Source organism: Corvus kubaryi, unplaced genomic scaffold (assembly GCF_017639235.1).
Source record: "Corvus kubaryi isolate FWS band 111438036 unplaced genomic scaffold, C.kubaryi_AGA036_p1.0 37386, whole genome shotgun sequence".
NCBI lineage: Eukaryota > Metazoa > Chordata > Aves > Passeriformes > Corvidae > Corvus > Corvus kubaryi.
Window position 1 is genome coordinate 1,150,760 of NW_024581128.1, and position 16,037 is coordinate 1,166,796.

Sequence of the window (16,037 nt, forward strand, 5' to 3'; positions counted from 1 at the left end):
AAAAAAAAAATACCACCTTCAGAACTCTCCTCCTCCCCCCACCTTCCTCCCTTCTCCCACTGACGATGTGAAAAGACAACCCTTAAGATGTTCAGTCTGTTTACCACTTCCATAATAACCTTGTTCAGTCCATTTAGAAAGAGAAGTCTCTTCTTGCTCATGCTATGAAAACATTATCACAACGAGACAGCCGCCCACTTCCAAATATCGTTCAGTCCATTTAGGAAGAGGAGTCTCTCTGCCTGCGTGTGAGTCCTTTCCCCCGACTTGCAGCTTTTCCCGCAACTGCCTTCGAGGGTCCACTCTTGAAGTTTTTTGGGGTACAATTTTAAGGTTGAGCCGTTCAGAAACAAAAACAGAGGCCCTTCTCCTTCCCTGGGAGCAAAGGGTCTTCATCATCTTCATCTTTAGGACTATCTCTGGGAGCATCTCTACGGACTGAGGTTTTCTCCTTTCCCGTTCGGAGCAAAAGTCCTCATCTGGTTCATCTCTCCCTGTCCAAACTTCTCATGAAATTACAGCTGCGTCAGCATCTGCCTATCTCAGCGCAGGTGCTTTTGCTCACGAGTTGAACACTCCACCCCCCCATATCTTCATGAAATTACAACAGGATACTCTGATATATCATAGCTTCACAACAGACTTTCAGCTTTAAGCATCTCCTCTCTCTCTTCCCTCAGGTTTTCAGCTCTTCACAGCAGTAAAAAGGGTTAATCTCACCTCGGCCTTGCAGCTTTGCAGCTGGAATGTTGTATTTTTCTTATCGCAGTGGAGAGGGGGGAGAGCCGAGCCGCTCCGGCTGCCCACGGCAAGGCAGTGGGGGGGGTTCCACAGCTGGAACAGGTCCATGGCTTCAGGATGGCCGTGGCCCGGCCCGGCCTGGCCCAGGCAGGGCCTGGCCGAGCCCACTGGCCCCCACACGGGGCCTGCAGCCACCTGTCCCAGCGCCGGAAACGAGAGAGAGCTTGGAGGGGGAGTTTGCCTATTCTTAAATGTGGATCACAGAGGTGATCACAACTTTAAGTGGCTTAGAGAATTGTCCATATTCAAACTGGCCAGCTGATAGGTTCTATCAGTTCCCAGAGGAAACTGTAAGCACCCCTTAGCAAGGACGTCCCTTCCGGGACTATGCTTGCTAACCTATGACACAGGGGAAAGAGGGACTAGAAAATAATAAATTAATGTATCCATTTCATAACTAACTGTCCTATTTTGGATTGCAAAGTATGAAAAGCAGATAGTATTAATAATGAAATAATTCAGTGCATGAAAGATTCCTGTAAGCATCCTTAGCAGGATACAAAACTGCTGGCTCCACTAAGTGTGTAGAACAAGCCATTATTTGATGTATTATTGATTGATTGATATTTGATGTATCAAGCTGACATAAAATTTGGCAAAATTTGGCTGTGGTGGTATTTACTTAGGGTGATACAAATGCAGAGTTGGAACATGGACACCTGAGTTAAGGGTAATTCTTTGGACTGCATATACTTGGTGGAAGATGTTTGCTCTGTAACGTTCTAAAACAGGGTTTAGTTATAAAAAGTATTTTCAAAATAGACAGGTGATGCCTACTGGTGTCCACAGAGAGATATGTGCAAGTCAGATGAGGTTTTCTTATACTATTCTCTTATCCTAAGCGGAAATGGTGTGGTGCCTGTAAAGTACAGTTTGAAATACACTCGAGGTTGATGGTGTACCCATGGAGGCCAGAATTTTCAAGCCTGGACAGCCAAGAGTGAGGCCTCTACAGGGAGCACAACTGTACCAGTAGTCTGATTCTTAATTGTTCTAATTGAGCTTTCTTTAGTCTGTTCGTTACAGTGTTAAACACCCAGCAGCTTCACTTAAATTTTTTGCTACTGATTTTGTCATAGAATTAGATCACTCTTTGATAGATAGCAAAGTATAATTGAAGAGTTAGCTTTATGCAGTTGATAAAACTTCTGCAATTTACAGGACTTTATAAAAATTATGGAAATTATGACCAAATAATGCTGCTCTAGCTGTTGTAACTCACTTTTCAATTGTATGAAAAAGTAGTATTTAAAAGCATATAAAGATAAAATATATTCTTATGTGGGATAATAAAACCATTTTAGTCACTGGCTTTCTTAAACAGGTCTTATTTTCGGTTTTATTTCCAAGGAGATAGCAAAGAAATGTGTTTCCCTTCTTTTAATTAGATCAAATCCATTTTATGAACCAAAATCAAGTCCTGCTTTAATTAAAGTTGCTCGGCAAGAACCAGAGAAGAAGATGAAAAGAAAGGCTCCTGAACCCCCAAACCTCTTGCCAAAGACGGAGATGGGCATGGGTGAGAACATGTCAGCAATTCCTGCATCGAGGGAGCTTTCCTCCTCTCCTAAGGTAAGCTTTTCATACCAAAATTTCATCTTTGTTCATAACAGTACCTTTCTGTGCATTGTAATCATCCTGTTCATTTCTGCAGGCATGTTAAAAACTTTGCCTGTACTCAATAAGGTGTTGGCTTGTCTCTATGAACCCTCCCTTGGTTCATAGGGAGGGTGCAACAGTAGGAGCTTGTATTTTTTCTTTAAGGATTTAATGACAACAGTATCAGCAATTGCAGTTTCAAAGAAAAGAATCTTCCAGTAACCCATGTTACAGGACAGCTGGATATGCCATCGAGAAGGAAGAAAATAATGTTGAACAGTGCTTTGTCCTGATCTATTTTAATGCTGCTAAGCCTTGCCCCTGTGGAAGAGTCTGTCTCCAAATTTCTGTCATAAATCTGGGTTTTAAAAGCTTAGTGCTGGATACTGTTTATTTGTATTGGGATTTATATATGTCCAATTCCATAGCTATGTTGAAGTAATTAAAAAAAAGACAGTCTAGTTTAAATCAGGTTAACTGTTTACTAGGAATGTCCAGACTAAGCATGCTGCATATCCATTTATGTTTTCCTGGGAAAATGAGAGTCAATTTCATTGGAAGAGGTAATTTGAGGGGTGGGTGTTTTATTACCACAACAGCCAAGTTCTGTCAGTGTGGATTTCAACTCCAGTGTTTCAGCAGTTAGCACCACTTGTGCTTTTTCTTTAAACGAAATAAGCATTTATTAATATGAGTTAATGGACCTTTCTTAGAAATGAATGTCCTACATTGTTTTAAAGGTAGGAAGATGAGGACAGAATGCCATGCCTCCCTTCCAGTGTGTCTTGCCCAGTGCGTGCACATTATCATCTGGTTTGCCTTGAATCAGAGCTGCTGTACTTGCATTTCAGAATTGAGGGAAACTACTTGTCATACCTATCATTTCATTGCATAATTACTCAGCCAGATTGCTCACATGTCCTTGTCCATTCAGGCTCTGATCTTGTTGTCATTTTACCACTTACTCAGGCTAAAGAGTATGGGACCAGAAATCTAATCATGTCTGCTCATGGCAAAACAAAACAGTGGAGTAAGACCACAAGTACACTTCGCAAGTTATTCTTTGTATGCAAAACCACAACTAGGGATATATGAAATCAAAGCACAGCAGTTTTATAATGCTCTGAAATGGGATTCAGCCCTGTTAGCTGGTGTTTCTGCATGAGTTTCTGCATGAAATACGACACATCATTTGATTTCTGGTGGAGTCTGGCCCTTAGGTCAAAGCAAAATGGCCAAAGCAAATCTTTCTGGTACTACCAGGCTGTGAAAAGACGTCTGTGGAGATTTTTATCAGGTTGCTTGGTGGAAATTGTGGCCCCCCTTGCTCATTGTTTGAGAGGTGTTTTTTTACAGATATGCATCCAAGGAAATATGTCTCTCTGCTTCATGCATGTCTTCACTGTGCTGAAATAATATGTTACTACTGAGTTTGGTTGTTGTAGTTTTTGTCTGCCCTAGATGAAGCTTTAGAGTGTCTGAAAGGTGGAACTGATTAAGAAAAGATTCAGGATTGAACTCGCTGAGAGGACTGTGCTGTTATGGACAGTCAAGTAGTTCCTGCTGTTGTGCATGGTGTTACTTGGTGAATGTTTTGGTGCCTGCCTGCTTGTTGCCCACCTTTCTGACCCTGAGGCACAGCTGAGATCAGCAGAGGTCCATGTACTGAAATTCTGATTTTCATTAGGGCTGGGAGGGAAGGTGGAGCTCTGTGCTCACATGCTCTTTTATAGGAAAGCTTTAATTAATTTTTTTAACAGGACTTTGGAGGATAGGAGACATTAGGGAAGGCTCCAAAGCAGATGCAGTGTCCTGGTTCATTATATTACAGTGGAAAGTTTTGCTGAGTGGGTGTGTTAAAATACTGTACGGTCACTTGCAATGCAGAAAGCTTTCTGTAAGCAGAGTCTTTTTTCTGTGCTTGAATTGTTTTGCACTCAGATCAAAAGCACTTTACTTGGAATGCTTTTTGAAATTTGGAAAAGTACTGGCATTTAAAAGAAAAGAAACTGTTTTCTCACAGCACAGTACAAAACAGTGCCCAGGTGGGATTTGGAGTGTTGGCACAAATCACTTGTTTATTGCTCAATGATAGAGACAATGTTTAGCAATTCCAGAAAAACTTCCATCCAAAGGTATAGGCACTATACAAACATGAACTTAGTACATGCCCTAATGTAGGGGAGTAGTCCTATAGAGGTAAACTTAGGTAAAGGGAGGTTGAATCATGTATCTCATTCAGTGTTTTGTCCAAGTTTTCTGTGCAGTGAAAGTTTTGGGAGTTACACCAGAGGCTAAGTGGTTGCAGCAGGTTCAGTTCCCTGTCTTGGTTGCTGTGAAAGGAAATGTCTGTGGAGCAGAAATGCTAATCTTTAAACTACACAAACATGGCATTAATATTAGAACTTTAGAGTTTAAGGAAAAGGATTCCAAAAGCTCCTCTGCACATCTTTGACAGAGTATTTGGTGTTCATTTTTCCTTCACGTGCATTCATCACATTGGCTGAATCCAAAAAACACAAATGCTGTCATTGCCATCTACACACCAGGAAGTAAGTGATGAGCACTCAGTTACCTGTAGCAGCAAACCCTTTCCAAGCCTCTTCAGTGTCTTGCCCTTGAGCAGGCCCTTTTGGTCACTTGGAGATCCCCTGTCAGCTGTATTGGTGAGGAAGGGTCAGTTATCTCTCTTAGATAAGGTAGGGCCTAACTGTCCGTAAAGATCCAGCCAGCTCTTCAGCCCACAGTATTTGCCATGTCTGAGTTTGGAGGAAGTTTTGCTTTCAAGCTTTTTTATCTATTCACACTTCCTAAAGGAGTATCTTAATTTTCTCCTGTCTTGCATATCTCCTCCAAACTAATCTGAGTCATCAGAGAGAGCTTAAAATGCAAAGTCTGAGATCTGGAGTTACCCCACAGTTAATCATCTCAAATGACTTGAAAACTATGGTATGCTGACTCTATTTAGGTGAGTCTGACAAAGTGCAAAGCTGTAATTAAGCTCTTCAGTCATCAAACTGCTACAGTGCTGTCAAGCCCAACTAAAGCCTTGTAGGGCTTGTTACTGTCATGCATGTGTTACTGTTCTTTACTTGGTTTGCATAACCACGTTCTGCCTTTCGCAGAGGCGGTAGAGACTTTTTAAATTTCCCCCACTTGTTGACTTTGTGTGAAAAAAAGTGGTCTCAAGCTCAAAATGTGGTATCAGACCAGTACATAGCATGCATATCAGTGGTCATCGTTGGCTTTAGCTGATTACAAAATACACACACGAACTTCAGCAGGGTGAAGTCTCAGCCAGTTGCAGCATTTCTTCTCTTCCCTGCATTATGTTGAATTTATTTGAAGAAAGATCAGTCCCAGAGCTGGCAACTATGTCTCGTGGTAGAGAAGCTAAAGCAATGTGTCTCTGCACAATCACGGATTTTATTGTCTTTGTGAGAATGAGGGAGCAGGAATGCTTCTGAATTTATATAGGAGGTAAAGAATTATTTACTAGGGAACTGGAGGAAACAGGTAAGCAATCTCAACCATAGGGAATGTTTAATTTTTAAATGTTAAAAGAAATAAATCTTGCTCTGGATTGACATTACTCATTGACTCCTTTGATGGACAGCATATGCCCTTCACTTTCAGAAAACAATTCTGAGAGAGGCTTTTCTTGTGATTTGGTGCATTCAGTTTACTGCCAGACTTTAGCCAAGGCTCCAGTTCATGCTTCATGAATCCATCAGGTTTCTGCCATTACCATTAACCTACTGAAAGTAAGCAGGTATGTTATATTTGGTGAATCCAGCTTGGTCTCAAGTCCTTTGTCCTGTCTTCAGGGTCTGGAAGCCTGTGCTGGTTAAACACATGCCTTACAGTATTACCGAGCCCCCTCCAGCTCTGTGGCTCACACGTGTGAATGCACAGACGCAGGGATGGCTTCAGTAATATTAAGCCGATGGCAAGGAGTTGAGAAGGGTCCTTGCATAGAGTTCCAGAGAGAGCAGTTTATTGCTACAACTTGTGAAGGTTTCCAGAGGCGAAATGACCCTGAACATGTGACAGTTTGAGCTTAAGTAAAGGGGTGTGGCTAACACCAGGAGCCAACCAGGGAAGCAGAACTGGGGTTCATTGCTATAACTGGAGAAGGCATCCTGGGAGAGGCTCCTTTCCCTCGCCATAACCAAAGTCTTTGGCACCAGAGACTGTCTTACCAAGAGCCCTCTCTCTCTTGTACCACTGGCCAATTGGCCACCACAACTTCTCTTTTCTGTATTAATTAAAAAGGCCTCCCCCAGAGATCCCAGAACCGGACGCCCCAAACAACCAAACACACATGGAACAACAAAAACAATCAGAAACACCCAAAAGCCATCGTCCCAACAAGTCCTCAAATCCTTCAGGGGATTTTTCTCTGGACACTGGTATGGATGCTCTCACAGAGGGGGGTAGTCTTTGCCAGGGTTTCTTTTGGCTGCAGTACAGTTCAAGCCTCCCCTGCCAGTGGTATCAGGAACATCCAGAGGGTGGTGGTGGGACAAGTGCTGGGTTTCCTAATGGAGTGTTGGTTGGCAGGTGTTTCTGCTACAGTTTTAAACAGAGTTAAAAATTTGCAATTCTCGGGGTGGGGGCTTCCATTCCCTCCCTCTTTAGATTCCCCTTTCTTTATTAACTAAGAAGCTAGAAAAAAAAGGGGAATGGTAACAGGGGTATGGGAACACGTCAGTGGTGTAAAACTTACCCGGTCGCAGCTCTGATTGTGGGTCGGCAGGTCAGTGTACCACTGGTCAATCAGCCACCACATTACAGAGTAACTACTGCAGGCTGACGACCTGCCAGCCTGGAATTTGGGAGCTCTCAGAACTTCATCTCACAGCTGCCTGCCCAGAATCTCTCAGTAAATGCAACTCCTGCACTCCATCCTGGGGATAGATGTTTCTCGGGCAATACATGATTATATGAACAGACATAAAATTGATATCAGACCGCAAGATGCTTTTTGAACTTTACCTTGAATGGATTTTTAGTTATGCCTTGCAACTGATGAAAGTGTATGGCATCAGGATGGGATGATAAATCAGCTATCATTATTGTATACACCATTCTTGCCTTTATGAAAGGCATGGTGTTGCTGGTAGTCATGAAAACACAGGAATTGGTTTTGGTGCTTTTAGACAAGAATTTTTGATGGCCTTTTAAGTTGGTGGAAGAGGAGAATGCACATTCACATAATAGTCCAAAGCCAATAGTAACATCTCTGTTTGTCACCATCATTGTTTCAGCTATCTCTGTCTCTCATTTTAAAACTAAAATTAATTGTTTTGCATGCCAGGTAATAATCTGCTCTCTCATGCCAGACAAGCTAGCTCATTTAAGCTCTGATGAAACATTTATAGGAAATACAGAATCCTTTTTCTGCATGATATGTAATAACCCATCTCCATCCAGTATCCTTGGTAATCTGCTGTGTATCTGCAATGCTTCAGAATGTTCAGGCTGTCCAGAAAAATTTCTACCTGATAGACAGTTTGTCCTTCAAGCAGCAAAGGGAGTACAAATTAATTCCTTATGAAAGAAGAGAAATTCTCAGATACTTTTCAAGGGAACAAGAAGAAACCTGTAATTTTTGTTTCTCCTTCTTATTTATTCTAAGTCAGAATAAATGCTAGAGCACAAAACACTCAGGTAGGTTTGGTGGAAGGCGGAGAAGTGACATTTCATATAGCACTAGGCACAGCTCCCAAGATATCAGAGATCCTAAAGTCTCCAGCTGCTTGTTTTCTCCACTTTTATTTACCTCAAGATTATCAACCTTATGTGACCAAACAGTAGGAAAATTTCATCCTAAAACACAGGTGTAGTAATGGAACCAAGTGGAGGAATGACAGTAAACTCCAAATGGGAGATAAAGATCACTCACTATCTCTTGGTATCAAAAGTATCTCCAGTTGTCCTTTCACATAAGGACTCCCCAGTTCTCTGGAACATCTTCTTCAATGATTTTACTCCTTTTCAGCTTCACATTTGCTGCAAAGGAATTGTACAGCTCCTTTTCATGAGATTTTTTGTCACTCCCTATGTAGACAGATGGTTCAAGCCCAAGGAAGATCTGGAAGGCACTGGATAGAATTGGAAGATGTCAACTATTATCAACTTAAGCAAAGAAAAAGGCATTCTGAGAAAATCTGCCTTTGCATGCAGCCCAAAGATATTTTTTTCTTTTAATAGGAAGAAAGACAAGCTGCACACATAATATGAACAGAGAGATAGTGAGATAATCATGTGGAAGCACAGACAAGTCATTCAACTTGCAGCTTTTCAAGTGTTAAAGAATAAAAGAGGCTCCATTTTTTAAATTCGGTACTTAAGCAATTTCTTTTTACTGTTTTCATGAGTTTTAAAAGGTGTTTGTGAACTTGACTATATTGCCTTCATATTATTTCCGTGATTGGTGCCAACAAGTACCCACTGTTGGACATCAAGACTATAGATGAAACCAAGCCCTTCCATGTTCTGTGTGTGGCTTTCTGCCCTTCTGACTGAGGTATCTTATGCCCATGCTGTCAGAAAGATGTAGGTGCTGCTCTATAGTCACATTATCTCTAAGAGAGATGCTTCCTTCAGAATTTGGGGGTTAAAACCCTCAGCAATTTGCCCAAATGTTCTTGTAGCAGGAGTTATGCCCGGGACTGGAGGCAGAGCTGAGCTGCTTCCATCCTCAGCCCATTACTTCTCTCCTTGTCCCAGAAGCTGCAGTATTACCTAGATGGAAACACGTCCTCACATGGTGGCTCACACCACACTGTATGTGCTGTTCTGCAGGGAGCCAGTCCAGGCAGTGTGCTGAGCCAAGGGCCAGCAAAAGGCACTGCTTTCTGTGACAATTGAGTGCTGTCCAGGAGCAGAGAATGAATCCTTCCCTCTGTCATGAATTCCTTAATGTGTGGTGCTAAGCTAATCTCTTGAACCAGATTTTGGACTGTGGTGGTTTGTTGGTTGTTTTTCTTTTTTCTCAAGTTCACAGCTGCATCCAACCCGGATAAATTAACAGAGCTATTGGCTTGACTGTAGTGCCATGCAGCTGAGAGAGTGCTGTTTTGTGTCCCATGAACTATCACAAAACAAACAGTTCTCTGTAAGGTCAGGTCTTAGGTGATTCAGCCTGAGGACTCAAAAGCATTAGCTTACAATAATTTGGAGGTGGGTTCTTTTGTGGACCTCAGTTTTTATTTGAAAACATATATATGCTACTATACAAACGGTACTAATAAAAATGTATTTGTAACCACAATCTTTGAACACTTGATTTGGCAGCTTTCAGTGCTGCTACTTAGGTGTTTGACTGTTTCTTCTTTAGGCTCTTAATTAGTAGTGGGGATGCAGACAACGGGTCTCCAGAGCTGTCCTGGAAAAATATTTTTCATTGCAAATTAATATACATAGTGTTCAGGTTGATAAATGTTTGACTGCTTCTGTCATTTTCATAACTGCTCTTTAAGGTACTTGTGCATTATTGGTGCAATGTAGCTCCTACTGAAATGGATGGAAGCTTTGTCAGTGCCTGCAGCAGTTCTGAGTTGCGCCAGTTACCACTTCTGCAAAATGTCTGCGCACGTAAGGTTTGGTAACTGCACCAGTGTTATGACATTCCAGACCTCACTTTTCATATTTTAAATTTAACTTACATTCACAAATTATAGAACTCAGATGTGTTGTCATAAAATATTACTTCAGTTGTTGTGGAAAAATACACTCTTTAGATATATAATTGCAGTAATTTCATATGTTTTATTTCATCTTGGAAGTTTAAGATTGTGCACTATTCTGTGAGAACAAAATCCATCTCTGGCAGAAACTGGAAAAGCCAACAGATATGTAGTGTGACATAGTGTTGCTATTTGTCATTGAAATGCCAGCACCCACCATTGTCTGTAGGCAAACTGTAACAAAAAATACTTATTTCATATTTTTTCAAAAATGACACTGGCATGAGAATTTCTTTAATTTTTCCCATATAAATATATGTGATGATTTATGTAAAACTTTCCTTTTCTTTGAATGAAGTGCTCAACAGTCTGTCTTACCCACATGCGCAACACTGGTCAAATAAAACTCTTCTCCTGATTCTGGAATAACTTCAAGGCTGCTGAGATCAGGGGAGAGGAGAAGGCCTTTGGATTGTGGGAACATTCATGCTGCCTTTTCTGGGCTCCAACTTCCCCCCTTATGAGGTGAATGAAATGCTTGAAGTCCCAGGAGAGAGAGAGAGATGGGGATCATGGCAGTGGGGGATCCCCAGAGGGGAGAGCAGGGCATGTGAACCAAGTTCAGTGCTGCTTTTGAGACAAGTCTCTCGTTGCACCCATTTCTGCAGGACTGGGGAGAGGACTCATCTCCTCATGGAGGTGCCAAAGACGTTTGCCTGAAACCTATCCATAAAATATCCCTGAGGTGCATAAATGCAAGGAAGAAGTTAGGAGCTGGCAGAAGCATTGAGGTTTCTGGAGTGCTATGGTTCCTAAATATCAAGGCTTCCATGGCAGTGTTTGGTTTCTCTCCCAGAGGACAAGTGGATTAGGCACAGCCACTGGCTGGACAGATGGAGCAGTCCTGGGATGCCCAAACATCTGCATGACAACTGCATTGGGTCAGCTCTAATGAGATCTAGGCCAGCTTCTGTCATCTGAAAATCCTTATCCCCAATGAGGGCCTTTTATTTTATTCTATTTCCTGTAAGTTATTTGCCTTCACTTCTCTGGCAGAAGGGAGCTGGGGGAGTCAGGCAGATGGCACAAGGCTATGGGCTCCTGATGTAGGTGCTGGAGGGCTGCCTTCCTGTGGTTTGTGACCTGGAGGACTTTGATTCTCATGCTGGGCTTCACAGACTCATGTTTAGTTCAAGCTTTGCTCTTTAAAAGGTAGAAGAAAGAAGGAACACTTCTCCTCTCCTAAGACCTTTTTAAACCATTGTCAAAACAAAAATCCTCAAAATCTTGCAACAAAAACCTGATAAAATCTATCCTTTTTCTGTACAGTTTTGATACCTTATTATCAGGTTCCTTAACAAGACCCACACAGGCAGAGTGCAGGACAGCTTTTAAATTGAAAACTTGATTCTTTCCAGTGTTCCCTTGCAGCTAACAAGGACCTCAACACAATTTGTAGAAGCTGACATTGTAGCATTTGACTTTTAGCTGTTACCTTGAGCTTTATGCTGGGGCTGGTTTAGATAAAGTCCTGGGTGCTCTCTCCACCATCCATGGCCCATCCATGGCCCCTAGTGCAGCACTCAGTGAAAGGAGCACATTAACAATGTGCCTGGTTCTCTGCTTGCCTGAGGGATGGGTTTGGTTCATCGTGGTTGGCAAGCACCTCAAATTGGAAATAAGTGTGCATGAATTCCTTTCCTTCTGTCATGATGAGTTATGGAAGTATTACAAAAATAATTATCTTCCCTTCATAAATCAGTCTGATAGTTAACTTCGGTTTGCTTACTAATTCACTGTTCCTGCTCAATGTTCTTTGGTTTGGGTCAGATACTTAAGCATAGGAATAAATCAGGTCTAAGCCAGAATGCTTTTTGTTGCTGGGAAAGAAAAATAAGTCTAAAACCAAAATAGATGGCATTTGTAAGCAAATCTACAGTGCAGTGATGGCCCTAAAATGAGGTATTTGTATTAGCTGTTCTACCCTGGTTTGTAGAAGTATTTTTAGATAGAATTTTGGCTAATTTATTTAAAATGGCGATTACCATTAGTTTTAGGTGGGCAGGTTGTTGAAATAGATTTGTGAAGCTTAGAGGTAAAATCCAGGAGAAAAAGGGAAGCCATAGGTGCCAGAAGCCAAGCCTTAATTCTGTATGTTGCAGTCATACCTGCCAGCAAACACAAGTTAAGCACAAGCCTTCTTAAAGGAGAGAAAATCAAGCCAGTTAGAAGGAAAATGTTGTATTCCTGAGTTGCAAGGAGAAATATGTTGCCAATTCATACTGCAACAGAGCTGTGGTGACAAGAGGCTGCATAATAAAGCGAGTACTTGTGCGATAGTGCCGGCACACTAGCTGCATGTTCTACAACAGCATTTTTTAGCCATGTTCAACAGTGTGCCTGCTATCGCTCCTCCATTTGTTGAATTCAGGATGACCTTTGCATGAATAAAGTCAAATAGGATTAAGGCAGGAATTTTCAACAATGGGAAAGAGCAACAGATGTAGCCGACTTTGAACGTGGGAGGATTGTTGATGCACAGTTGCCTAAAGGGAGTGTCTGTGGTGACAAAAAAAGGGGGGGAAAAACCCAACAATTTCCTAAAATATTAACCACATAAAAGAAAAGAAAATAAATAGAAAACAATCCAAAGGAACTGAGTGATTCTGGTTTTTATTGGCATCAAGCTGAAAGCAGGGTTTTTTGATTCACTGACTCCTTTTAAATCTATTTCTCTCTATTCTTTCAGCAGAATTCTGTTCTCTGCAATTGTCACTATATGAGCTGTCTGAGGGGTTTGTGGCATGTACCATATTTTTAGATTCACATTTTTTCTGAGTTGTTTTAAGGAAAACAAAAATGGAGTATGCAGGAAAATTTTTTTTGCTGGAGAATCAGCTGTTTGAATACAAAATCGAGATCCTGCTAATATTTTTGGGTTTGATTTATCCTGTGCAGAAGCATATAGATGGATCTAAAAAAAATACAGTGCAAGCACTCTATAAAGAGACTGTTACAGAATAAAGGGGAAAAAAGGCTAAATATGTATTTACAGCAAGAACTCTTCCTGATATAACTTAAGTAGTTTTATGTCTCATTAGATACACCAAATTTGTTTTTATCTCAATAAAAAGAGGACATGCAAATGTATTTTACTTAGTTTCATTATTGACAAGAGCTGTTTTGCAGATTAGCAGATAATTGTGTTAACCCCTGAATGATACTTCATAGTTTGTAGTAATGAGTAATGCAGAAAATTTAGATATCGTTCACGTGTCTAATTCAGACAAATCAGCTTTGAAAAGCATGCATAGGAAAAGCTTTTAAAGTGTGAATGAAATCATGTGCTCTAGCTCAATGAAAGGGCTTTAAAGGGGCTAGCTAGAAACTAAAGTCATTAAGGAAATCACATTGTAAATGTTTTGAAAAATATTGGTGAGCTTAATATATTAGTTCAGCTTTATTTAAAAGCTTGATTAAACACTCACTGATTAAATGCTTACACCACTTTAAAGAGAGCTATGGTGTTGAGAGGGCAGTCTCTCACAGGGGGAAAATCATTTGGATTCAGAGGATGTAGCCTGGTGAAACATCTTCTAATACATCTTATCCTGCCTCTTCCCATTCTCCTTTAGAGCAGAGCTTGCTGGGGTGAGCTGTGGGTTCCCACTAGCTGATGCCATGCCACAGGATACTCAGCAGTTGTAACATGTCTACTGTCCCCAAAATAAGGAGTATTTTAACAGACAAAAACAAACCAAAACCAAAAATTACCCCCAAACCCCTTGTTGTTACCTGGGATGGAATATCTTGAAGAACACAGCTCTCTGGGTACTGGAGGCTTCATTACTAATTTTTGTTACCTTGGTAAAGGTCCTGTGATGTTTAATTTTGAGACTAGGAGCAACTTCATATGCATGCCTGGCATCTTTAGCACCAGGAGCACATAACTGTTGCTTGCATGTCGTGGATTAATGCCCACTGTGGCTGTGGAAAGTCGCCTTTATTTCCCTGGGCACTCAGTGTGGGGACCAACATTAAGCTCACAGATGTGTACATAACTGCTCAAATTGTGCCTGCACAAATGGGGGAGAGGCTGTCACAGGCACACAGCAGAACCAGAGAAATACATTTTGAAAGAACATTTGGAGGCTGACTATTACACACCTGGATTTTTGTAAGCATTCTTGAGACTTAATGCAGAGTCCACTGAAGGCAGGGAGAAGTTGAGGTCCTTTAGCTGACCCTCAGTTATGTTCCAGAGCAGTAAAATCTTTCCACCCAAGGTGCCATGAGTGTGAACTGGGGCAGGTTAGAGTTGTTTCTAACCCCTTAGCTGTCTTTTGTATGTTGGAAGGGTAATACACAGGGAAGATACAGTCTCTTTTTCTTTGGTAGGCCAGGTGAAATCTTTATTCTCCCTCACTTCAAACACCTTCAAGACAAGGAACTGTAATCTTAAAGCCTTGCAAAGGTCATGTTTCTTGGCTTGCTTCAAGGCAAATACACCTTTAGAATCCAACTCAGCCAAACAAGCTTTAAAGTATCCTAAAATGTTGTATCACCGTAAATAATTACAAATAAAAAGAATGGTTTTTTTGTTTTCTTTGGTTTTTTCCAATTAGCTGCCTTGTATTTTATGCTTCTGGAGCATAATGAAAGTAATTTTTACTTAAACACATAGTCAGAATGTGTTTCTGTTAAGTAAGCTTGGGGTATTTTTTATTTATTGAGATATGTACAAACTTGTATCTTAGTATATTTACTACTATGGTTATATAAAAAAGTGTGTATATATATATAATATATATCTTTATCTATAACAATATATAAATATTGTATATATATACCTTTATGTATAATAAATATACATTTATTATCTGCATGCAAGCTTTCTACAAAGTGAATTCAGACAGCAATTTGATACAGATGGCTTAACAGATCGTAATTCAAGTGTTTTGTCCTAGAATCTGCTTCATAACTCACCCATATTCTGTAACACCATGAGCCCTTTTCTTAACGTTGCCAAAGTGCTCTAAGGAACTCTGTGAAAAGCTTTGTTTTTATCACTGTAAAGCAATGCTGCAGAATTGATGCTTTTCTAAAGTGCTCTTCTGGCCTTCTGTGCTATTGGTAAGTAGTCTGTCATGATTGTCATTGACAGCAATGACTCAGTAACATAATGGGATTCAATCTTTTATTGTGAGACATGGGTGTGTAGATCAGAACCCAGTCAATAGGCTTACATATAAAAAACTATGGCAAACCAAATATTGTTGCAATGCTCAATGTGGTTATAACTGTAACCACAGCTTTCCCACTCTACCAAAAATGCTAATGGAATGTTACCACTATGATTTAAAAAAGAAAAAAATATAAGAAGAAAAATTGCTTTTGAGGGGTTTTCACAGAAGGAGTTTTCTCTGCAAATGTGTTTAACTCTTTCTACATTTCTTTATAGCAACAAGATTAGGCTTTTATAGAAAATATGTTTGGGGTTTTACCTGCTAAAAGGTTTCTTTTAGGGCAGTATCTTATTTTTATGTTTACATACTTAGCATTATTTTCAAATGTAGGACCAGAATGTGGCATAGGTATGAGTAATAGGGAATAACTAGAAGGTACTTCCAATGGGAGCCTCCACATTTTTGAAGTGTTCTTCCAAATGTTCTTCATTTCTGGTCTCCTTGGATATACAAATGGTTGATTTAAAATCACAACCTGTCTTTTTTTGCAAGCATTTAAAGAGCTGTAGAGCCCATGCAACACATGGCACATTAAGGGGTTTGCTTCAGAGGACTTTCATCTCTTTTGGAAAAGTGTTTCCTTCCTTTTTTTGGAGGAAGCCAGTACCATGACTAGTCCCCAGACAAATGAAATGTGTTGCTCTGGATTTTGGGTCTTGTGTGGGTTTGTGTGTTTTGGTGTTTTTTGAGCACAGAT

General features: G+C 40.6%; 1 protein-coding gene across 13 annotated transcripts in view; it reads left to right on the top strand.

Moving 5' to 3' along the window:
- The window catches only part of EHBP1 (EH domain binding protein 1), a 212,526-nt gene that overhangs the window by 101,871 nt on the left and 94,618 nt on the right, over positions 1–16,037 (top strand). For all 13 annotated transcript variants that reach the window (XM_042036615.1, XM_042036602.1, XM_042036604.1 and 10 more), the window contains one exon: positions 2,190–2,373. In XM_042036615.1, the coding sequence (XP_041892549.1) occupies positions 2,190–2,373 (184 nt within the window). The remainder of the gene's footprint in view (positions 1–2,189; positions 2,374–16,037) is intronic.